This window comes from Crotalus tigris, unplaced genomic scaffold, assembly GCF_016545835.1.
Source record: "Crotalus tigris isolate CLP2741 ecotype Arizona unplaced genomic scaffold, ASM1654583v1 scf7180000024362.2655971311:6658466, whole genome shotgun sequence".
Lineage (NCBI taxonomy): Eukaryota > Metazoa > Chordata > Lepidosauria > Squamata > Viperidae > Crotalus > Crotalus tigris.
The window spans coordinates 3,983,854-4,008,405 of NW_024100530.1; the positions used below are offsets into that span (position 1 = coordinate 3,983,854).

Sequence of the window (24,552 nt, forward strand, 5' to 3'; positions counted from 1 at the left end):
CTTAAATCTTGTAAAACATTGTGGGTGTAATTTTGTAGGGGAAAGATAGATGGATTTTATCTCCAAAGGGAGATAAAATTCCATAGTCTGGAAATGATTATTCTGTTTTATGACTGTAATAGCTATAAATCACTCTTAAATAATTGGCATAGCTGGTCTAATGTGGAGAAAAAAGAGCAGCTGGCTAGAAAATCAGTGATTAGTAGCCTTTTACAGATAGCATGGTTCACTGTTTATAGCGAGGTCTTTTTAACTCTGTGACCAAAGTCAGATCCTAAGGGGAAAATAAGAAGAGAAAGTTCTTAGTCCCAGAATCTTGAGATGATCAGGAAGAATCTCAGTTGCAAGCAACCCTGAGGGAGGTTGGAGAAGAGTCATAAATTCAGAAGTATAGGATGGCTTCTCCAGATATTGCCTCATAACCTTTGCAATGAAGTTCTGATCTCATCAGCTTTTAATTTCACTACATCTTCCATCCAGCAGCTTTAGTTGTCTCTAGTCTTTTGAATACAGAGAAGGAACAGTTTCCAGGAGCTAATCTCATTGTTGTCCTCTTTAGAGAGAATGCCCATTTTAAACGCTTCTCTAACAGCTGGCTGGAATGTTACTATCTCCTCAAAGTCCTGAAGAGATATTAACTGTTCTTTATCAAGAGCAGATATGAGGAAGAGATAAAGCCCTCTGCAACTGGATTACTAGGATCACGCCTTCAGTTTAGCCTATTTGCCAGTAGGAGAAGCTCACAGCCTGCTCACATGACATTCCTTCCTGCTTTTCTTCCCTATTCTACTACTATTAGCTTTTTTCCTACAAAGTTAGCATCTTTCTCTGAATCACTTGACTGTTTCTTATGAACTGCAGCCAAAATTATTAAGATACCAGAAGTGTATCCTCTAAAGCAGGGGTGTCAAACTGATGGCCTACGGGCCAGGTGTGTCACATGCAGGCCACACCCACTCAGGCTCCGCAAAAGCAAAAAAAAAAAAAAAACCCATCACAATGGTCATGTGACGCAATCGAGTTTGATACCCATGCACTTTAATTTGGAGGGAACATATGTAAGGCAAAAACCATAATCTAGATATGTGAAATAATATAGGTCAGTGTTTGTCAACCTTGGCCACTTTAAGATGAGTGCGCTTCAACTCCCTGAATTCTCCAGCCAGCCAGCCAGTTGAAGTCCACCGGTCTTAAAGTGGCCAAGGTCAAGAAATACTGATATATAGGTCATTAAAAATGTAGAGAGGTGTGTTTGTGTGTGTATATGTTTGTATGTTTCTCCTTGTGCCACACTTTACAATTGGGTTTTTTCATTAAAACCGTATGAGGAGATATTTAGATTTAGGATAAAAAGAAATACTTGCTTACACAATTTGCTGTCATGTGTTGTGTTTAGAGGTTAAAAGGGGATCAGAGAGCTCCATGGAGGATTGATCTATTAATCGCCACTAGCACGGACATCTGTATGTGGTACCTCTTGAATCATGTGAGATTTGTGTTTGTTGGGAAAACAATGGCGGAAAAACATTACTATTGTCCCAAAGATGCTTTTTCAAAAGGCGATCGGACTTTGTTTTTACTTGAAAAAGTTTCGCTTCTCATCCAAGAAGCTTTTTCAGTTCTAACTGAATGGAATCCTTCCATTCTCTACCATTCAGTCAGAACTGAAGAAGCTTCTTGGATGAGAAGTGAAATATCTTCAAGGAAAAAAAGGAAGTCCAGTTGCCTTTCGGAAAAGCATCTTTGGGACAACCTAGATGACTGAGAATTCCCATAGACATTACTGCACTATTGTCCATGTTTATGATGCAGAATAATGGCTCTGTGTGGCGAGGCTTTTGTTAACTGGAATTAAGCTTGTATCCATACCTAGAGTCAAACTGGACAAGTCTCTATCACTATTGATCTGGTGCATATCCAATTCAGAAATGTTAATACAGTCAAGCTCCAATTTCTTGAAATGTAAGAGAATTCTTGAATTGCTAGAGGAATACAGGGCTGCTAATAACTAAGCGGACTGAAGCCATTTTTCCCCCTATTGCTCATAAAAATTCTCAGCAGGGAAGCAAGCTTACTTAAAACACCTTTCCATAATAATTCAGTTCATTGAGACAGAGTTGGGAAACACAGGCAATTGTTTATTCCACAAGTGTAGCACAGAGGAATAACATTATTTATATCAGCCTTGCTGCATATTCACAAATGCATTCTTCCATAAATAGCTATAATGGAGTACACACTTGCAGATGCACCCAGGGACACTTCTGGCACTTTTACACAGGTGTCCCTAAGCCCTTCCTGTCCAATTCTTATTGTTGCATTGTCTCATATTGTTTGGAGGGCTGAGCTAATTGGTAGCCTGGCAGCACCACTTTTATTTAAGAGCAAATTTCTCCCCCGTGGTTTACTCTGGAGGGAGAAAGTAGAAGTTCTTTTCTGCAGCATCAGAGCTACCAAACATTTAGCTACATTCCCGCCAGAATGAATGCAGCATCTAATGAGAAGACAAGAGTTGCCTATTAAGAGTTGAAGACCCAGTATAGTATTAAAAGAGCAGTGGGCAAAGGAAAGCAAGGATATCAGAATTCCTGTCAATAACAAGGATTCTATGTATGTATAAAACCAGAGAGAGAAGTAGAGTAAGGCAATAATTAGCATTTCCGTGCAAGCCAATTCCTAATATGAATAAACAAAGGGATTCTTATCACACCGACTCTCCATATTTCCTTTAGATCACTAATTTCTTCTGAATCCTTAATACTTATTCTGGGACTGGGATGACTCAATTTAGCTGGCAGAAGCCAGCTTGGAAGGATTTCCTCCTCTGCAATGGAAGATTGTCTAAGGCAATGGTTCTCAACCTCTTTAATGCCGCGACCCCCCCCAACCGGTCGTAAGTCGAGGACTACTCAACCAGTCGTAAGTTGAGGACTACTCAACTGGTGCAGCACTGTTTGCAGAATGGGACTTTTGGTGGGCTCAGCAGGGCAGAGACAGCCTGGACAATTCCTTTTGGCTTTTGAAAGCCAATAGAATTAGACTCTATTCAAGAGAGTCTATTCTATTGGCTTTCAAAAGCCAATAGAATAAAAGGGAGTAGCACAGCCAAGAAAAAGGGGGAAAAAATGGTGGACTGTGTTGTTTGGCGACCCCCATGAAATAGTCGTTCGACCCCAAATGGGGTCCCAACCCACAGGTTGAGAACCACTGGTCTAAGGCAAAAGAGAGATGACTCTTCCCATTTTCCCATTCTCACGTGAGAACAAGGGAAAGATTTCTGCTTCTGATTGGTTGCTTAGACTTTGACTTTCTGGGGATTTGCTGGACTTTTTTAATCTAGATCTGTTTCTCAAGCTTGATAACTTTAAGATATGTGGACTTCCTCTCATGCTGGCTGGGGGAATCTGGGAGTTGAAGTCCACAAATCTTTAAGTTGTCAAGCTTGAGGAACACTGGCTTGGATTGATTTATTGTGTACTGATTGATTAGCTCTGGGAATGTTTTCTCTTTGACTAGCAACCATTCCCAGCCTTCAATAAGGGGAATGTTTGATGTGACATCTCAGTGGAGAGACATTCAGCAGGCACTCTCTGCCTTCTCAAAGTGTATAGGCTGTTTCTGTCCAGAACAGATAGCAGATAACCAGACCACAAATGACATAGGGCTTTGTGGGTAACAACTAGCCCCTTGAACTGCAGCCAGAAACACACTGAGTCAGAACATCTCTTACAGTATTTGCATTGGTACACACTCCTGGGTCTGATTCATTATCAATGGGAATTTGAGTTCTGTACCCACTGAATGTGATCTTCAACAGCAGGATCTAGTACAGCAACTTAAGGTAGTCTAGTCACAATTCTCCAACATAATATTTGAAGGTATATAAATAGTGGTTGACTGAGGTTCCCTGGGTTGGCTTCCTATGGTAGAAGGGAAGAGATTTTTTTTATCAGGTTTCAGCCTTGGAAGCATGTGGGTCACATGTGGCACCAAAAGTCTTGGGTGTGTTTCTTTCCAACATTCACAGAAAACAATTCTGAATGTAGCTGAAAGGGAAAACTGTCAAAAATATGAAGAATAAGCCTATAAGCTGCTCTATGTATCTTTTTGGAGGAAGGGGGTTCATTCAAGTCAATATTAACTTCTGGCAGTTCAAAATCTAAGGGACTGGCTTGGACACAACTCAGCAACACTTTTTCATATGGCTGCTGATAAAAACAGGATCGCCAATGTCCGATAATGGATATGGCACAACAACAACAACAACAGGTTGCCTGGAGAAGTCCCTGCAGTTTGGCAAGGTTTTGAAAGTGGTTTATCATTGCTTTTTTCTAGGGCTGAGAAAAAGTACTGGCCCAGGGTCATCCTGCTGGCTTTTGTACCCAAAGCAGGACCTTTAATCATGAATCCAAACTGACACCCTTTATGTATCTTGAAATAACTAATTACATACAAATGAAATCCAAAATAATTGTCATTCTGATCCCATCCAAAGTGCATGTCTATATTTTCACCATTGGCTCTCCTTGGCAATACAGTATATAATTGGGCTGGCTTGACTATTACGCAGCAGATTTTATTAACAAAGTCATACAGCGTAATAACATCATTATAGGCAAAGCAGCCCATAGGAACTTGAACAGTCTAAAGAAGCCATGGGAACGAAAATCTATATTTTTTCACAACTGTCCTGATTTGCTAGAGATGAAATCAAATCGATTGGAGCATTTCAGAAATTCCTTCCCCACTTCATTTCAACAAATGCCTCAATCTTTCATGAGGTTATTATTGGGTGGAGCCTCAAAATCTGCTTTATGAATTCTGTATTCTGGTGGAACAGCTACCATTTCATCATGCAAAAATGCTGGTTAGACAAATGTAAGTGATTATGTAGCCTAATGAATGTCAAATGAAAAAGCACTCTATAGAAATATTTTTGGTCCAGCTAGGATTATATATGTAGACAGAGAAGACTTTGGAAAATAATCAGACTTGATTTCTAAGTTCTTGCCTTGTCTTTTTATTACCAGATGATCATTTTTATCTCCCTTTTCCTTTAAGAAAATTGATGTGGAACTTCTGCTGTGTAAAATTAATATACTTTTTGGAAAGCAAAAAAATGTATTTTTCTTAAAAGGTTGTTGTTTGTTTGCTTGCTTGCTTTGGAGTGAGGATGCCACTTGGTATTTTACAGAATGGTGCTTTTTCATGTTAATTATACATTTTAGTTTTAAAATGTCAGCATCTAGAGCTGTACAAATCTGTTTCGTTTTTTTTCCCCCTTTCACATTTTACCCCATTTTCCACACTATTTTCTTTGGGCTCTGTGACAAGGAATAGCAAGGAGGCTGATGTCATTGTAAGTTTAAAAATACAATATTCATTTCTACTTTTATTCAAGCCTCCTTCAAGAGTTCTTAATAAAAGTATCAGGACTAATTAGTGTCTCCTTTATTTGCTGCTCAGCCTTTTGCTTTTCCAGTAAGGAGCTCTGGAGGGGAGATTTATGCATATTTAAGAACTCAGGTATCACCACAATTCGCCTGGTCTTGGAGGTTGCTTACAACAAAAACTGTAGAAACCAACACTAAATCCACAATGCATAATACAAAAGTCAGAGGGTATCCTCTCAGCATTCTCTAAAGAACATTCAGAGCCACACAAAGTTCACTCACTTGTAGAAGGTCATCAGATTGGACACAACCCTGGACTTAAAAGAGGAGGAAGACTGTTCCAAAATATATTGGCTGCAGCTAAAAAAATATTGTCCCCTCCCTGTTACAGGAGACCACTGACAGATTTTGCAAGTGAGGGATCATCAATTAGGAGAAGGGAAGACAAGATGTATTGAGAGTCAGGTCTCTGGGATCTTACAGATGAAAACCAACATAGTGAATTGCACACATATAACCTATCGATAACCAATGCATAGCTTGCAGTCCAGACTTTATTCAGCAATACTACATCGGTGAACAGTTCTGTGTTGCAATTTTGGACCAGCTGTGGTGTCTGAACGGTGCTCAAAGCTGTCTCACAAAGATGGCAATAGTCTTGTTAGATGTTAGTAAGAACATGATTTGCCCTTTCAGTATGCATTTTATTAAAATGTACTCCCTCCCAAGAGGAGTTTTGTTTTCTTTGTGGTTTGTGTGTTTAAATGCTGAATTAAACAAGCTTCAGACTGGTCCAATATGCTGTTGTTGTTGGTTTTCTTTTCTTTTTTTCCCCCTTTTTTACATTCTTGTGTATTTTGAGCTTTGTCTGATCCTAATTCTTTAGTGTTCTTTTTACAGTATTTAATATGGTAAGAAAGCCCAGATGCTTTTAGAAGAAGCTAAAGGCAACAGTAGGGCTGACATACCATTATTGTTCAGATGAAAAGGGCTTATTTGCTTTTATCCCAAGCCCACATGAAGATTCTGGTTTGTAAGCTCAAAGGAAACTTGTTGTTTCATCTCAACAAGCCCAGATACAGCCGGGCTTGATTCAAAATAGACCCATTCTATTTTGAACGTTATGCAGAGACTCCACAGATGTCACTACACAGAGACATTCTGAAAAATAAAGGGATTGCAAGTGATTACTGCATTAAGCCCTAATTAGTAAATTAAAGATAATGGCTTAAATGTGTGGTTAATGTTTTGTGTTCAGTTTTTTTCATGCCTGAACAACTGATAGTAAACACTTTCATATATTTGCATCTCCCCCTTTTGATATTTCTACTGGCTTTCCATATAATTGCATTACCAAACCCAGTAATACAGTTAAGCTACATTTTAGAAGTTAGGGGGGATATTTGATGATTTTTCACATACCTACTGTGGATGGGATCATTTAAAATTAATGATCTGGCAAAACAAAAATTGTTTGTACATTTCATTTATCTCCTTTAATTTTCCCCTGTCCTCTTTTTTATTCTAACCAGGATAGTAATAGAAGAGTAGGCAGAGCTGAGGGGCAGAGTTAAATGTGTTATCAGGTTAGAGTCATTGCGTTGCTTCTGAATTTTGTTGACTCTTATCTGGCTCCAATTTAGTGTTAAACTTTAGTTGACTAGATTCTCTTATATAGGCTTGAATGCTACTTTATGGATGGTCCTGATTCTTTGCATTTGACACGTATAAGGTTTTCCTTAAAATGTAAAATGTATTCTGATGTTTTGTTAACAATCTAGAACCATGATAGGAACTATTGTAAAAGGATCTGTATCTGGTCACCAAAATAACTTCTGCTGTAGAAAATAAGTTATTCTCTACAGCAAACCCACTATGATCTGCCCAACAGTTCACACATTATTAAATATAGCTCATTGTCCAGGTACAGCCTGCTTTTTCAAGCTTCTGAGATTAGAAAGTGAGAAATATCCATTTTATGTGCTAATTATACAGTTTGGATGTAATGAACAACAACTGAGCAAACAGTAGGAGCTCAGTTAAATTTTGAAAAAGTTCTTATTGAAATATCTGATGAAGTAGAGATGCTTTAAATAATGCTTACATTATTTTTTTTCTTTATATTTCTATTTATTTACTGTATAGTACTTTCAGTTGATCTTTCTGTTGAAAGGAGAAGTTCCTTTAGGGTGGACATATCAAATGAAGATAAACCATGTTTACAGGCAATAATGTTTCTTTGTAGCCACTCCATCAATCTCCCAAAAATTGGTACCCTTGCTGAACTAAAGAACCTGGTAGTGATTGCCAGGTTGTTTAAAGAACTAGGAATTGATTTTTTTTTTCTTTTGTACTATGGAAACTAGCTATATGAAAGTGCAGTATAAGGCTTAGTTGGAAATAGAGAGTGAATAGGGTAGCTAAGATTATAAAGATTTTATCCAGATCTAGCAGGCTACCAGTATCTTATCCAAATCCAACAAGCTATTACTTCCAACCAGGTATACCTGACATTATGACACTAAAAAAGGTTGGGAATTTAATACTATACCACTAGCTTTTGGCCTAGTTGATTCCTTATCTCTCTGAAGATAACTTCCCAGAATTTTTTTACCTTAGTTGGAATTTTCATCAGTACCAGGGAGGTCAAAATGTCTGAAGCAACTATATTTAGGTAAAATCCAAATTATGTAGGAAGGTAAAATCATAGTGATAACTCATGTTATGTTGGCATCAGCCTTAGCAGGTAGAGTAGATAGGAAACATAACCAGATGAGCTAATTCTACTTTATTGTAAAATTGTATTAATGGAATCTTGCAAATCCATAAGTACAATTCTCATCTTCTCTCATTTATAGCCCGAGATATCAGGGAGGGTTTCTTCTGGGTTTTTTTGCCCTGCCCACTATGGACTATGTTGTCTCTTATCTCACTGTTCCCAGTATCTCTTTCCCTAGTCTCCCAGATCATTCTCATATCCCATTGCAGATGGATAGCTTTTTGCTTCCCAGCCCAAGATAAGGATAGATTACTTTGCACACTGTGAGAAAGTCTCCTGTTCTTTTAATTGTAGCAGAAAGGATGGGCCTTCAGTGTGGACTCTAGAAATGATAAATGCTTTATTGAACAAAGATGTGGTCTTTACTGCCCTCCAAAGGTAGCAAAAAACCTCTGTTTAAAAATATCAGATCTTAATTTGGACCACTGAAAACTCCTGAAAGTATGTGCCCCAAAATTACAACTTTTTAAAAAAAAAAAATATAGAGAGGATGTTAAAAGAGTAAAATGAGCACTCATACCTGTTTTGAAAATTTTTCCAACTAATACAAAGCTTTATGTTTTTGAGCAAGTTATTAAAAATACAATATCCTGAGAATTCTAGATATTCTTAGATTATTGTTTCCAACCTAGGGAGACCATCCAATCTTGGCCATCCTAGTGAATAATTTATGTAGTGTCTTTATATTTCATTTATATTACCGTCTTGGGAAAGAAACAAGCGTCTTGGTTTCAATGGTCTATTAAGCTTTTGTTACGTGCTACGTTTCTGAAATGCTGAGCTTAGAATAAACACAGAGAACTAATTTTGTCTTGTTTGGTTCTTCTTCTCACTCTAGGAAACTGTCTGGAGTCTATACGGAGTTAAAGTGATGGACTTAAGGAACATTGACATCTCGGTTGCGGAAAACCTGTGAACATTCCAGAGGATTATAGTATTCCTCTTCACTTTTGTGGTGACCCTTTGAGAAGAAAGGGGAAAAAATTGGGGAGTACTCTGGTGCCTATACATTAACCAAAAATGAAGGAAGATCATTGTTTACATGCTGCCCTTATCTGTCTGGGAATGCTGTGCTGCAGCTTTGTTATGGCAACAGACAAACTGAACCATTCAAGGCCATCACTGCATGGCCATCACGAGAAAGGGAGGGAAGGGCAAGTTCTCCAGAGGTCAAAAAGAGGATGGGTATGGAACCAGTTTTTTGTAATAGAAGAATATACTGGACCGGATCCTGTACTAGTAGGCCGAGTAAGTTTTTTTTTAAGTATCTTTTTCTTCTTTCAGAATCGTAAGACGCATGTTTTGGTATAATGATTTGTTCTTCAAAGATGTGTGACAAGACATCTCCTATCCAGTTAGACCAGAATTGATTCATTTAGCTATAAATCCAGCCAAACAACAATCCATTCTTTGGTATTTAAGGTTAATAGTCCAAGACCCAAATGAAAAGGCTTAGCGGACCATACGAGACAGATTCATTTATGCTTTTGAGAGTTTCTTACACGAAGGGAAGAAAAACAAATTCTTAGGCAGAGACTTGGATCCTACAGATAAAATTAAAGGATTTTCTATTAGCATTTAGCTTGTTCAGTTTAAGTTGAAAATGTTACTTGTCTAAGGCATTTGGTCAATGGGCTCATATCTGGTTTGATTACTTACCCATATTGATTATTTTTTCCAGATATACATTCTCTTCCTTCTTGCCTTTTCCGTCTTCCCTGTCTTCTCCATGCAAGGCATTCATTGTACCATCAAAACATTGTACCGCATTCTAAGTTAAAATGAATATGATATTGACTTTAATTGTAGTTTCTGAGCTTTACTGCTTTGTTTTATGGTCTGTACTGCTCTTTTTGTCTCTGATTATATGTTGCTTTTATGTTCTGTATTCTAAAATAGCTTATACATTTAATTGAAGGAGAGGATGGACAAATTAAATATGTAGGACAGGAAAATTATATCTTATTTAATCACCAGATGTAAGATCAGATAATATATTTCAAAACTCATTTTCATTATCTAAGATGATTTCAATATGATTTTAACTAATCCCCAAGCTAATTCTACTGAATTTGATAATGATGGTTGTATGGAATCCAAAATGCCTTTTAAAATTCTCCAAATTTGGAATGTAATCATAAAGACTATGGCCTTTCAAAATGTAATTCTTCAATTTCTACACTCCTCTGAATTTTGATGATCCATATCTTTACAATATTAGCATAGTATCTGAACAAGCAAGCTAAATACAACAAAATAAATTGCAATACATTGGCTTAATCTGATAAACTTGCTCCAGACATTAGGCAGGCTCAATAAATGCAGAACAATCTAAACAAAACAGAACATTAAAAAAGGTAAGCTTAAAGTAGAACAAAAAACAGTATGCAATATTTTTTTTAAAAAAATGCCAAAGTGAAAAACCACAAACTTTCATTGTTCTAATTGTGATTACATAAATGCAGTGCTGCTAAATTAGGTATGACTCCTTGATGACATCTGCCATAATATATGTTTAAATCTCTTGACATATTCATTATTTGCATTAGCCCCATTGTTGTTATACTGTCAAGTAGTAGGACAACTCATATTTGAATATCTAAAATCCTTTTTCTAGAGAACATTGGACTATCTACTAAAATACTCTGACATGATGTGATAAATCAGACCAGCTGAGCATTCTTCAAGCTTAAATAGGATGAACTATAGGAAAGTAAAGATAGTCTTAATCTTACATGCTGTATATGCATAGCCATCAATGGAGCTGAATGCCTTTACTGTTGTGGAAATTTAAGCGGCAGAATTCTGATTTCATTTCATGCATTAATTGCTTTAATACTATTCATTAAACTATCACAATGGGCATTAAGTGGCTATGAAATGAGAGATTAGTTGAAATCAATGGGTGGTTCCCTTTGTTGTAGCTTCATAATGGGCAAATCTACCTTTTTTTAAATAAAAAAAAGTACATTTTATCAACAAAATCTGTTAAATAGAAAATCTTTCCTAAGATATTCTGTGCCTTCTTTTACTCTTACGAAATAATAATCAGCTTTTCCTTTCAAGTTTATCCTTTTAAAAATCCAAATATATTTTAAATCCACCCCCATAGTACGGTATACTTTGGAGCAATAGATATACTTTCTAGGTTACATGAAACTACTTTCTAGTTATAGCCATTTTTATGTCTTTAGAGATTCAGTGTTCAAGTTTTTGCAAAAGAAGACAAAAAAAGATCAATAAAATGAAGGAACGTCTAGAACTTGTCCATTCCTCTCTAATAAACATTTACTCTAAAAACAGTTTATTTAACTTCTTCGTTATAACAATTCACTAACATTTTCAAGGTAATGTGATGACTAAGAAGTATCTAATACTCATTTCCTACTTTCCAATATATTTTTCGGGGAAGTATATTTGTGAGATGGGCATCATTTCTTTTTTAAAGAAATATGCTCAGGTGTCATAGAATTTGAACTTATTTTATTATCGTAAGATTAATGAATTAATTAATGCTTTTAATTTTATTTTCTTTATTGTACACATCCTTCCTGCTTTCTGAATTGAAAAGAAAGCCAACATTCTCTAATGTCATAGTCACTGAGGTGGGATGGGCAATGTAGAAATAAATAAATAATGGATTTGGGTTGAAATGTAGAAAGCCAGGGAGGCAATGGACCACTAGAGAAAGAACTGTATAATCAACAGACATCTTTATGTAGGTTTCCATCCTTGGAAATTAAACTTTTCTTTCTCCTTCTTTGAAAAAAAGAAAGAAAAGGAAACACAGTAATTATGTACAATGAAAGTTGAAGAAGAATATTTGGGGAAAATATTAGAGATATTTGGCACAGCAGTAGCCTTTGTTGGCTTTGGAGACTTTATGTGAATATTTATTTTTCATTTTGCAGCTTCATTCAGATATTGATTCTGGTGATGGGAACATCAAATACATTCTCTCAGGTGAAGGAGCAGGCATTATTTTTGTTATAGATGACAAATCAGGGAACATCCATGCAACAAAGACACTGGATCGAGAAGAAAGAGCTCAATACACATTAACTGCCCAAGCTGTGGACCGAAACACCAACCGGCCTTTAGAGCCACCCTCAGAATTCATCGTCAAAGTCCAAGATATCAATGACAACCCTCCTGAATTCCTTCATGAAAATTATCATGCCAATGTTCCAGAGAGATCGAATGTGGGTAGGTAACTCAAACGTGCTCTATTATTCTCCTGCTGGAATGTGGATGTTTAGAAAGGAAGATATGTAGGTATGGGTTAAATTATGGAGGCTTTGGTCAACTAAGCTCAGAGAGCACCAAGAACTTCACTGTTGGATAATTACTTGATTATCAGATAGTATTTGTATATAGCATATGGTTAGACTAGATCATATTTATTCGTATCCAATAATTATTATTTTAACAAATAACTCAAGGTGGAGAACATACCCAATACTACTTCCTCCTCTCAACTACCCACTGACATAGATTGGCTGAGGGAGAATGACTGGCCCAAACTCATCTAGCTGGCTTTTATGCCTAAGGCGGCACTAGAACTCACAAGTCTTTTGGTTTCTGGTCTGGTGCATTAACCCTAGACCAGATTAAAGTTGTCTGGTCTTAATTCTCATAAGTATTGTTGAAGAAGGAAAACATAACTTTGAAAATAGGCCTGCAATACAGTGAAAAAAAAATCAACGGCTGAAGGAGCAGGTTTTATTCTTCTGTTCTAGGGAAGGAACAGGATAATTTCTCCTCTCCTGGTTTCTGAGAAGCAGAGCAATTGTAGGCAAGTCTTTCATCCTGATGTTTGAAAAATTCATGATTAGGGGCATTTACTTGCTTCTTGTCCTCTTGTTTGGAAGAGTGATAAGCCAGAGGGAAATGTATCTTGTGTTTGGTACCTTGCCTTGAATGAAATCAATTGTGGTAGGACAAGGCTCCATATTCCTTCAGACAATGCTGAGGATTCTCCAGCTGATAAAAGATTTCCCATCTAAGTTATTTGAGAAGAAATCTGGATGGATTTCTTCCTCATACACTAACTTCTCACATGCATGGATAACAGTGTTTTTCCTTTTGACTGTAAGCAATATAAAACACTGCTATCTAAGTAGAGATTTATTTATACATCTAAAGCCTTTTATTCATTGGCAAATATATATATATATATATATCCCAGAATGTTTTAAAATATGAACAATGAGAGTACATGACGTCTTTTTTTTATCGTCTAAACTCTAAAAGCTATGCTGCAAAAGAAAAATAGAAGGGGGAGAGAAGATGGGGGGGAAAAAACCCCAACAAGCTAAGTTGCAGCTTTTATTGTGACCACCAGGGATGAAAACAATTCAGGTAGCATGCTGAAATAGCTGTTGGCTAAGTGACAGTTGGAGAACACTTAAAGCAGCTGATTTTCAACAATCTGGAAGAAACAGCTCTTCTATTTATGAGAAGCAAGAAACAGCTAACCGGGGACTTAAACAAGTTTTGGAAAGCATGCCAAGTTTCTGGAATTTGTTCCTGGCCTTTATTAATTCATTCCTGGCCTTTGCTAATAGCTCTCCTTTTTTTTATTGGTATATGACTTTGAGGGAGGATCAAAGGAGACTTAGAATGGAGAAATCAGCATTTTTCCAAAATGCTAACCAACTGCTTCTCCTATTACAATTCTGGAGCAGACAAGGATGCTTTGAATCTGGTCTACGTCCTTTCCCTGTACTTGCAGCAATTAATAGACTAATTTCCAAAAGGTTGCATGATAGCCATCAGGACTCAAAAATATCTCTTGAGTTTGGACAGTGTTAAGGTGACAACAGCAAGAATTGTCAAATTTTATCTCTTTAATGCCTCCTTAACTCAAATGCATATTCAAGCCCTGGAAAAGACTCCTTTAGAAGATGTACAAAAAAGCTCAGACCAGATCAGATCAAAATGGGCCAGAGCATGCCAAAGGTTAAGAAAAAAGCTGCATTATAAATTTTTTCCCAAATGGCATCCTTATTTGATGTGTGCAGCATTTGGTTCCAAAGCCAGCAAATGTGCTTTACATCCAAGCACTGCACACATCAAATCAGGATGGCACCGGGGGAATTTTTAATGGACTGTTTCTTAGCCCCTGACCTGATCTGGCTCATTTTCAAATTCAGTCTCTCTTATGCTGGCTTGTTCTCAAATTTGGTCTTGTTCCACTTCGTTTGGGGAGAGTGATTCCGCCTCATTTTCGTTATTTTTTTCCAGCATTCCATTAGTTGGAAAGAATTAGAACAACAGCTGTCCTTAATCCAATCCCACTTGTGATTTTTCTTAAACAGACAAATAACAGTCCTTAGAGGGAGGAGTTATCGTTTTTTATCCATAAAGGAAACAAACAGCAAAATTTTGCATGAGCATCTACAAGACTTATGCACCAAATACCAGATCATAATTAGCTTGCCAATCTCTGCTGATTATACTGTGGTCTATATTGTGCCAATAGTCACTTTCCATTTAATATATATATATATTTGTATCTACTACAGTACTGGCCGACTAAGGCTTTTACACAATACAAAATATAAAGCACAATTTAAATGTCCTTTCCAGGCAAATAAACTCCCTTTACAATAAAGCAATTACCCTTGAAACATGCAGAAAAAATGCTGAGTGAATCACTGCATATGCAACAAAGTTCACAGAGCTGGATAGTTATAGGTGTGTTATAGGAACCTTGTCTTTAGCATGTTGGGGAATCAAGCAAGCAGATTCAGTGGCAATATAATTTATTTCTTTTGATATAGTACATTATTGCACAGCAAACGTGGGGAGAGATGTGACTGCTTTAAGATGTTGCGGGCAGGTGTCATGCTCACACTCCCAAGCACTTTTAGAGATTGGATGCAAAGAACTGTACAACCCTAAAATTAATACCCCAAATCATAATATTAACAAATTTCAAGGAAGGGGGGAGGGGGAAGAGAAATGCATTTAGCAAATAGAATTAACTCAACTGTTTAATCCCCCCCAAAATAAATAATATTAATTGAATAGAGATCTCCTTTAATCCCTGGTACAGCTGTTGGATAACCATTGGTGATTTGTTAGTAAAATCTTTTTTAAAGAAATGAAATGTGGATTTTCCAGAGTGTAATTAGTAAAGATAACCTCTCGTATGTTTCTCATTGTTCCATTGAAAGGTGAAGTTGGCACTGTACTTAATGTAGAAATTTTGGAAGTGGGGAAAAGCATATGTGTATCTAATATATATGTGTTCCCTTTTCTGTTTGCAGGTACATCTGTTATTCAGGTGACAGCCTCAGATGCTGATGATCCTACCTATGGAAATAGTGCCAAACTTGTTTACAGCATTCTTGAAGGCCAACCATATTTCTCTGTAGAGCCACAAACAGGTACTAGTCAACCGTGTGATAACTAAAAAAGAATTTTAGAACAGAAGTAAGCAGCCAGAAACTTTCCAAATTTATTCAGTTTATATCACCACCCATTTTTAAATACACGACTCTGTCATCCAGTTGTTATTGGGCTACAGGTTCAAGCCATGATCATTGACTTTAATGGACTGGCTAATGACCTGAAAGAGATTAGCAACAGCACTAGTGCTTAGAGTTATGTACTGCTTCATAGTGTTTTACAGCCTTCTCTAAGCAGTTTACAGAGGCAGCCTCTTGCCCCCAACAATCTGGGTCCTCATTTTACCGACCTCAGAAGGATGGAAGGCTGACTCAATGTTGACTCAGTCAGCATTGAACTTCTGGCAATTAGCAAAATTAGCCTGCAATACTGCATTTTAACCACTGTGCCACTACGAAGATTCCTTTATGTGTCCCAAATATGATGATCAAAAGATAAAACAAAATTTGCCTGCTGATTCTAATAAAAATAGCAACAACAAGGAACAACAAACTTCCTTTATATATATGACAAATCCTGGAATTTCTAATTCAACCTCAAACAAAAAACTTTCTTTTCCATTACCAAATGATCACATAGTTCCAACCGGCCTTAAGAATCTTGCTTTGAAAGCATCGGTGTATTTCTGTTTGATCTGTAATTTGCATTCAGCCCTTGGATTTATTTTAGAGAAAACAATACCTTTAATTTTCTTGCTTGATTTAAAGTAAATGCACCTTCTGCATATCAGAAGAATTTGACACTTTTTTCAAGCTACAAAAGAATCTCTAATGGGAATTATACCCACATCATAGTATATGTGATTCCAGGGGTTTATAAAAGAAATTACTTCCAAACTTAGATAAAGGTTAAATTTTGTTATCAACAGTGGATCCCGTATAATACATATGAAAGAAGTGGCTCCCCAAACTAAATACAGTTTGTTTATCAAGAAAGTTCACACTCTTCTGTGTTATGCTTACACTCACTACTATTCTTTCCTATTTCTGTTGTCTCCATTACAAATCTTCATGAAAAATAGTAGCATAAAACAGTTTTAATTTCAAAGAGTATTTAGGAAACAAGGGATAAGACTTTAAAATGCATTCAGGATGTGGAAGAGATAATACTCAGTATAATTTTATATCCACATTGTTTTCAGCCTCCCCCCCCCCCAAATCTTCACAAGCAGTGGAAGGTGGTGTACAGTTTTGAACACTGCTGCTAACTTGAAGTGCTGAGAACCAGGAACAAAAATCTGTATATTTTGTTAAATATACTCCATACCCCAAGTACCCTGGTTTTATTTATTTGCTATACGTTCAAAGACCAAAACTAGGCAATCAAGAGGAGAAAAAAAGAGAAAAGAGTTAACTCGACTTAAATACTAATGGCCGATTAAAAAGCTAAAACATAGAAGTGGTAGAGAGAGAGAGATTGTATATGAGCAGAGTATATGATGGGGAGGTCAATAAGAAACATTAGCTAAGTGGTTTTGACATAAAACCATTTGCTTCAAAATGGTCTAATCCTTTTCTAATTGTAATTGCAATGGTGCAGAATGAAGTGGCCTTTGTGGTGATTAAGTGAGACACTGATCTCTTAGTAGAAAGAACAGAATCACAGATTGGGGCCTGTCCAAATATTTGTTGATGAAGTGCTCAGGATGTAATATAATATACTTGCAGCTCGGGAAGATGTGGGTGATAGTCTTAACCTTTGCATCCAAAACAGATGCAATCATTATTGAAAAGGAATGTTGTTAAATCTCCCCTTGTTAGATTACTCTATGACTCTATTGTTGGATAGAAAGGTTGTTATACAAGTATTTGGGGATCTCATATTCAGTTTGCCCTGTTGAATATGAGCTGGTGCAGAGCTGTGGAGAAGGAGGAAATTGGATAAAAAGTTTATCGGTTTAAGATACGCTCATTTGATATGTCCTAGATATAAAGCCATCAAAGTAGCCCTTCCTTCCTTCCTTCCTTCCTTCCTTCCTTCCTTCCTTCCTTCCTTCCTTCCTTCCTTCCTTCCTTCCTTCCTTCCTTCCTTCCTTTTTCTTTCTTTCTTGAGAAAAAGAAAGCCAAGATTTCCCTCCATTGAGAAAATAGCATCATAATGTCTCAAATTCCTACCAAATCCCACCACAGAACAATAGTCTTGATGTCTAGTGTGGAAATTTTGAGATCTAAGCCTAGCTTTGATTCCTGGATTACATATGGATTAGTGAACCCATTCTGATCATGATTCCAAACTCAAAAGACCGATAAAAACCAAAATACAATAGATGATTCTAACAATGCGGCCTCACTTTCATTTTCCTAAAACAAACAACAGCAACATAATCCTTACTGGGATTACAACAGCCTTGGAATAACATTTTGCTACTGGGAGGCCAGCTGTTTTTGGTAACAATCTGAGATGAGATAATATAAATCAACCCTTTGTGTGCAAATCCTAATGCCCATTCTCCTATTGGAAATGGCAAAGATCAAATTCCTCAGACTTCTCCATTAAAACCTCAACAATCATCATATTATAAGCTGGACCAGGCAAGATCACGGAAAAAGCTTATCAAGCCCTTGCAGAATCCAATTTTACAGATGGATGCTTCTATTGTGTTTGACTTCATTTTTTTTTTCAGTCTTGTGCTTTTTAGACAACGTGTTTGAAAATTTTCTTCTCCCGTGGAGTATTCTACTTGTTTTTTTTTTGGGGGGGGGGGCAATACATTTTCTAAGCAACATAATGCAATTCTAATGGATGTATTTTCCGGAATATAGATACCCATGTATAAAATACAGTCAATGTATACATTTTTCTACTGAAAAGTTCACAATTGTCTATAAAGTTGCATTCTAATTATCCTAAGTGCAGGACATGCAAATAGATTAAATTCATATTAACTTATGACAAGAACATATTCTTCATCCATCTGTTTGGTTTTTTTTAACCCACCGCAGATATTCTGTGGAGTATGGGTGGAGTGACTTGAGGTTGACGTATGCTACAATCACTAAAGGCAATTTCTCTCTTATACAATCATCTAAACAAGTATCTGCCAATGAATAGATGTAGAGCAGACTTACTATGAGATAAGCCTTTGAAGAACCTATTGTGAACCCTTTCTTCTGACTTTTTTTCCTGAAGGCATTATACGAACAGCTCTTCCCAACATGGACAGAGAAGCAAAAGAAGAATATCATGTTGTGATACAAGCAAAGGACATGGGAGGACACATGGGAGGGCTTTCAGGAACTACCAAAGTGACAATTACCCTCACAGATGTCAATGACAACCCACCAAAATTCCCACAGAGTAAGTCCAGTGTATCCCGTTTCTCGTACCAGAAGCCTCACCGAAGCTGAGCAATTCTCCTCTTCCTCTTTTACTTGCCAGCAAACATTTATTCCGTAATATATGGGTTCTATGCAATTAAGTATCATGTTCGTATTATGATTACTAATGATTTCTAGAATGATGGGGCTGCCTGTGCTCTAAAAACGATTCAGAGGAGGTGCTTTTGAAACATGTAAAAGTGTAAGTGCAGTGTGTCTGTAAAAGAGCTACATTTATTCAGAGGCTTTTGTCAAAAGGAGGACATGGCTGCTTTAAGGAATCACATTAAAAATGCAGACTCTTTAAGGAGTCACAAGCCTGCAAAAAGATAAGGCAGCTTTAAAGAGATGCTACACCCCTGTTCTGAAGCACCTTTTTTGAAACCCATGCTCCTCTAATGTAAGATCCCTGTTCTGGCCTCCAGTAACTTCAGTGGCATGTGGTCTTTAGAAATGAAAACCCAGTGTCTCTGGTTAATAATGTTATATTTTCAATCTCAAAGCAATACACAGGGTATCCCAAAATATCTCTGTTCATAAGGTTATGATTTTAACTTTCTTGGATCAGAAAGTCAAGAAGACTGTAGCTTAACAAGCTTGTAATATTTTTTTTTATTTGATTCTACTGGGTTCTTTTAGATCCTGTCAATCTGGTCCCAATCTGGTCAATTAGAAAACAAAGACTCTTGTGTCCATTATTAGCAAAAGTACACTTGTTACAGAGAGGCAAAGCCATATTTGAGATTTTCGTGCCCAAAGCATATGGCTCACTTTCCCCTTACTCCCACCGTCCCTCTTGGTTATATCCAATTGAATTCAAACAAATTGTTTGAGCAATAGTCCCGGTCTTTCCATAGTGTGACCTTGGAACTGCTGGTGGCTCTCAAGGGATGGCACAATGAGTAGCTTTGATTCCTCTCATACTAACACCTCCACCTTATCCCACCCCGCAATTCCTCCCCCTCCTTGGATATGCCGGATTGGCAGCACGCAAAGCATACCGAAGCAGGATGGCAGTCCTGACAAAGCCACACTTGCTTTCTTAACAATTAAGAATGGTAAGTGGCGGTGGCCAATACTATGGAAATGTGCCTGCTTGTCTAGAAAAAATGCAAAGGTAAACTAAAATAGTAGAAGGTAATGTTTCAATGGTCCATGATTGCCATAGTAGCTATTTTGTGAAGGAGCCTCTTCCTCCCGCTATAATAATAATAATAATAATAATAATAATAATAATAATAATAATAATAATAATAATAATTAGGAACTGCTTCCATCCTGCGACGATACCTGTAATACCATCAAACATCCACATCTGCCTATCCCAGGTCCTGGATAAGGACTCGATAGGTAGACAAAATGCCAAATCCAGTCTGAACATCTGGCTGACTGTGCGATGATTGAGATAATAATAATAATAATAATAATAAATAGGTAGACAAAATGCCAAATCCAGTCTGAACATCTGGCTGACTGTGCGATGATCCATAATAATAATAATAATAATAATAATAATAATAATAATAATAATAATAAACAATAATAGTAAAGTTGGAAGGGACCTTGGAGGTCATCCAGTCCAACCCCCTGCTCAGGCAGGAAACCCTATACCATTTCGGAAAAATGGCTGTCCAGTCTCTTCTTAAAAACTTCCAGTGTTGGAGCATTCACCGCTTCTGGAGGCAGGTTGTTCCATTGATTAATTGTTCTCACTATCAGGAAGTTTCTCCTTAGTTCTAGGTTGCTTCTCTCCTTGATTAGTTTCCACCTGGTTGCTTCTTGTCCTGCCTTCAGAGGCCTTGGAAAATAGCTTGATTCCCTCTTCTTTGTGGCAGCTTTTATCTTTTTATTATTCCATACACAGTCCCAAATTCCAGATAAGCCTACCAATCCATAAAGATTCTTCTCTGTCTGGAATAGATTCATGTACACCAAAAGGAATCAAGAGGTATCTCAGGCATATTTTACATTCTGAGGTTTTGTGTGTGTGTGTTTTAAAAAAAACTCTTTCATAAAGGAAAAAAATACATAAAAGAGTTGAACCATTTCCAGGGACACACAGTGAACCATTTCAAAGATGAGGATTAAGGCACAGGAGGAGGTAGGGACTTTTGTGCTGCCTCATTTTGAAAACATACTGGACGATGATGTTTTAACAATATGTCCCTGCTGAGATCAATGGCATGTGGTCTAGACTTTTGGTGGGGCATGCTGTTAAGGGAGACAGATGGAGGATGGAAGCAATGGAAACACATTTTAGAGAGAAATCGTTATGCACTGTAAGATAAGAGACCAACGTTAAAATTTAAAAAAAAAAATACAAAGCAAAGTACCCCCCCTCTCCATCTTTTTTTATGAATTTGTGAGCGCAGCAGAGACAACATCCAAGTTCTTAAAAAAGCAGGTTTCATGGTTGCTTCTCAATTTAGACTGGTTTCATCAGCAGTCTTCAAGAATGACAAAACCCGCACGTCAGTTGCTTTTTGATGGCTCCATTTAGTTTATGAAGGTGTCAAGTTATGACAGGTTTTTAATTTGCTTACATATTTTATTTTTTTGTATTTAGAAGTGAATAGGTACACAACCATCACTAATGCCTCCAATATGAAATGGACATTAGGGGGAGATTTAATCCTTCTTAAATATGCGGGCAAATAAAAGGCATCAACAGCTTGTGGGTAATTTATGAGTGAAAATGATTAAATTATATAAATACACAAACTCAGGCACAATGTCTACTGCTGCACAGCATGACCCCAATTAAATCATTAGCAGCTGTTAGAACTTCACTTGTTCTCTGCCACAATCCTGATTGCAGCTCACTCTCAACATCCCCAGTCAAGGCACACAAATCATTCAGGTCACTTGTACCTACACCAGGTGTTCCTCTAAATACTTTACAAGCCAGTCAAAATAGGACTTTAAGTGTTAAAAATAGCGGAATGATTTCTTCACTAAAGCCTACCCAATACCAGTGCAGTACCCACAATATGGCTGTATGTGGATTCTGGTATATTGAAAAAAAAGTGAAATGAACAGTCCCTCATCCCTAATTTTTATGACAGTTTTCCTTTATAATGTTTGGGTGTGGCATTGTTTTTAATAGTTCTGTGGATAGGAATGAGTTAGGAAGTCAAATGTTGACCCAACTAATCATTTATAAAGATTAAATTATAGTTGGATACAGTTTCTCTGTCTTAGGGGTCCAGGGCAATTGTTTCTACATGTCAAGCTTGCACTCTATGTATATAATAAAAAGAAATACTGGTTCTTTTATTTCAGTTTTCTTCAACTTTGCTGCTCTTTTAAGTATTTTGTTCACAGCCTTTCCAGGCATTCCAACAATTTCTTTCTTTCTTTCTTTCTTTCTTGCTTGCTTGCTTGCTTGCTTGCTTGCTTGCCTGCCTGCCTGCCTGCCTGCCTGCCTGCCTGCCTGCCTTCTTTCTTTCTTTCTTTCTTTCTTTCTTTCTTTCTTTCTTTCTTTCTTTCTTTCTTTCTTTCTTTCTTTCTTTCTTTCTTTCCTTCCTTCCTTCCTTCCTTCCTTCCTTCTTTCTTTCTTTCTTTCTTTCTTTCTTTCTTTCTTTCTTTCTTTCTTTCTTTTTTTCTTTCTTCCTCCTCCCTCCCTCCCTCCCTCCCTCGTGTCAATATTCTTTACAGTTTTGTGTCTACTGAATTGTGTTCACATTATCCCTTCTCTTAACTGGGTTAATGTGTTCCAGAAACTCCAGAAAGAGCCAAATGTTTTGTGGATTAGTTCAAAATGGATTTATATAAGCACACATCTGAATTGATTTCACTTAGGCAGCAGTTGCATATTTTATTCTATGAAAAAAAAAAGCTGGAGAAAAAATAAGTAAGTGGAAAAGCAAGAATTTCCATTACAGTCTCCATACAAGAAGTTAGAGCGATTTTATTTTTTAAAAAAAGTATAAGACCACCCAAGTCCATAAGGACTGAGAGAAGAGTTTTGCCTTATAGCCTGCCGAAATAGTTTTTTTTCTACTTTTTAATTAAACCATTCTTGAGAAAAACAAAGTGTGATGGGGCAAAACACGAAGTGCTAAGAGACCTTTTAATGGGTGAATTGCTTCATGAATCTGATTTAGAATCTCTGAATGTCCCTGTTCTCTCTGTTTCCTCTGCTAGTTTTTGCATATCGTGATGGAGTCAATAAAATAAATACTTCTGATGGAATTAGTAGTAGCTCATTTACTGATAAGCACCGGTTTTTGCCTAGGTGTTTATCAGATGTCAATATCGGAAGCTGCCGTGCCTGGTGAGGAAGCCGGGAGAGTAAAAGCCAAAGATCCTGACATTGGAGAAAACGGTTTAGTAACTTATAACATCATTGATGGTGATGGTATAGAAGTGTTTGAAATCACAACTGATTATGAGACTCAGGAAGGGGTTGTGAAACTTAAGAAGGTAAGAAATGCAGTCCTTTCATTCCTCAATGAATAATACATACTTCACTTTCTTTCCATGCACCACAGAACATATAATAGCCATAGAATTATCACTCATGGTAAAGAAAAAAAAAAATCAGAGCAAAAGCAGTTTGGGATAATTTGTTTATGAAGCTATGATTAACTTCCGGCATCCCATTCTACTCTTACCTCTTAAGGTTTGGAGCCAGAATGAAAGGAAAGAGATTATAAAAATAAAAGTACTGGTGCATAGAAGCTGCTTAACATCATTTTAAAGTGAAGAAAAGTACATTATTCTTTTACTGATCCTCCTCTTGAGAAATCAACGCTGTTCCCTCTTCAAAGCAATACTGCATATTAACTTGGAAATAAATGAAGAGGATTGCCTTAGTTATAATGAAGCATTTATTTTCAAGTTGGCGAGACAGCGTGAATTTTCAGATAATGTGAAAATTACAAGGGATTTTTTTTGTGTCTGCATGCTTTTTTTTCCTGAGGAAAACTTAATTTGGGCTGTCAGGATTCTTTCTGAATGCAGTCTCTGTTGATTGAAAGGAAGAAAGAAAGAGGGGGGAAATTAAAAAAAAAGGTGGAAATAAAGCAGGCATGGGTTGATCAGGGCTGTGTTTCTGTCCTAGAACCATCTCCAAAGCTATTTTGAGGTTCGGAATAAGAACCTTGTGGTCAAGCACGTATAGTTGAACCTAAATCTTAATTAGATTGTGTTGAAGATTTTATCTTGGGTCCTGTATGAGTCTTTTTATTGTTTTTCTGTTATCTGTTTTATCTTCTTTCCATTCGCTTCTGTCAATTACCCAGAGTCATGTGTTTGAGTCTGAAGTATTTTCATTAGTTTGATTTGTATGTGGATTAAAGATATAAAATTAAAGAGAGACGGTTGGATGTAGTGGCCTAGAAACCAGGAGATTGTGAGTTCTAGTCCTGCCATGGGCATGAAAAAATGGCTGACTGACATTGAGCCAGTCACTCTTCTTCAGCCCAATTCTCTTCACAGGGTTATGTTGTGGGGAAAACAGGCGAAGAAAGGTGTATTGGTATATTTTCTGCCTTGCGTCGTATATGAAAAAGTTGGCATATTTTTTTAAAGATAGCATTTTGGAAACCTGTTACAGCTTTCCATTCTGTTGCTTGCCTATGCTCATCCATAATTCTTAAGGTGTATTTAGGTGGTTGGGTGCTTTGTCATTATTAGATTTATA

The 24,552-nt window shown here is 37.0% G+C and overlaps 1 protein-coding gene across 4 annotated transcripts in view; it reads left to right on the plus strand.

The window, feature by feature from the left end:
- Positions 1-24,552, plus strand: part of CDH11 (cadherin 11) — a 109,419-nt gene that overhangs the window by 64,823 nt on the left and 20,044 nt on the right. For all 4 annotated transcript variants that reach the window (XM_039327542.1, XM_039327541.1, XM_039327540.1 and 1 more), the window contains 5 exons: positions 9,011-9,420; positions 12,084-12,378; positions 15,447-15,566; positions 18,718-18,885; positions 23,143-23,330. In XM_039327542.1, coding sequence (XP_039183476.1) covers positions 9,193-9,420; positions 12,084-12,378; positions 15,447-15,566; positions 18,718-18,885; positions 23,143-23,330 — 999 coding nt within the window. In that variant the 5' untranslated portion in view covers positions 9,011-9,192. The remainder of the gene's footprint in view (positions 1-9,010; positions 9,421-12,083; positions 12,379-15,446; positions 15,567-18,717; positions 18,886-23,142; positions 23,331-24,552) is intronic.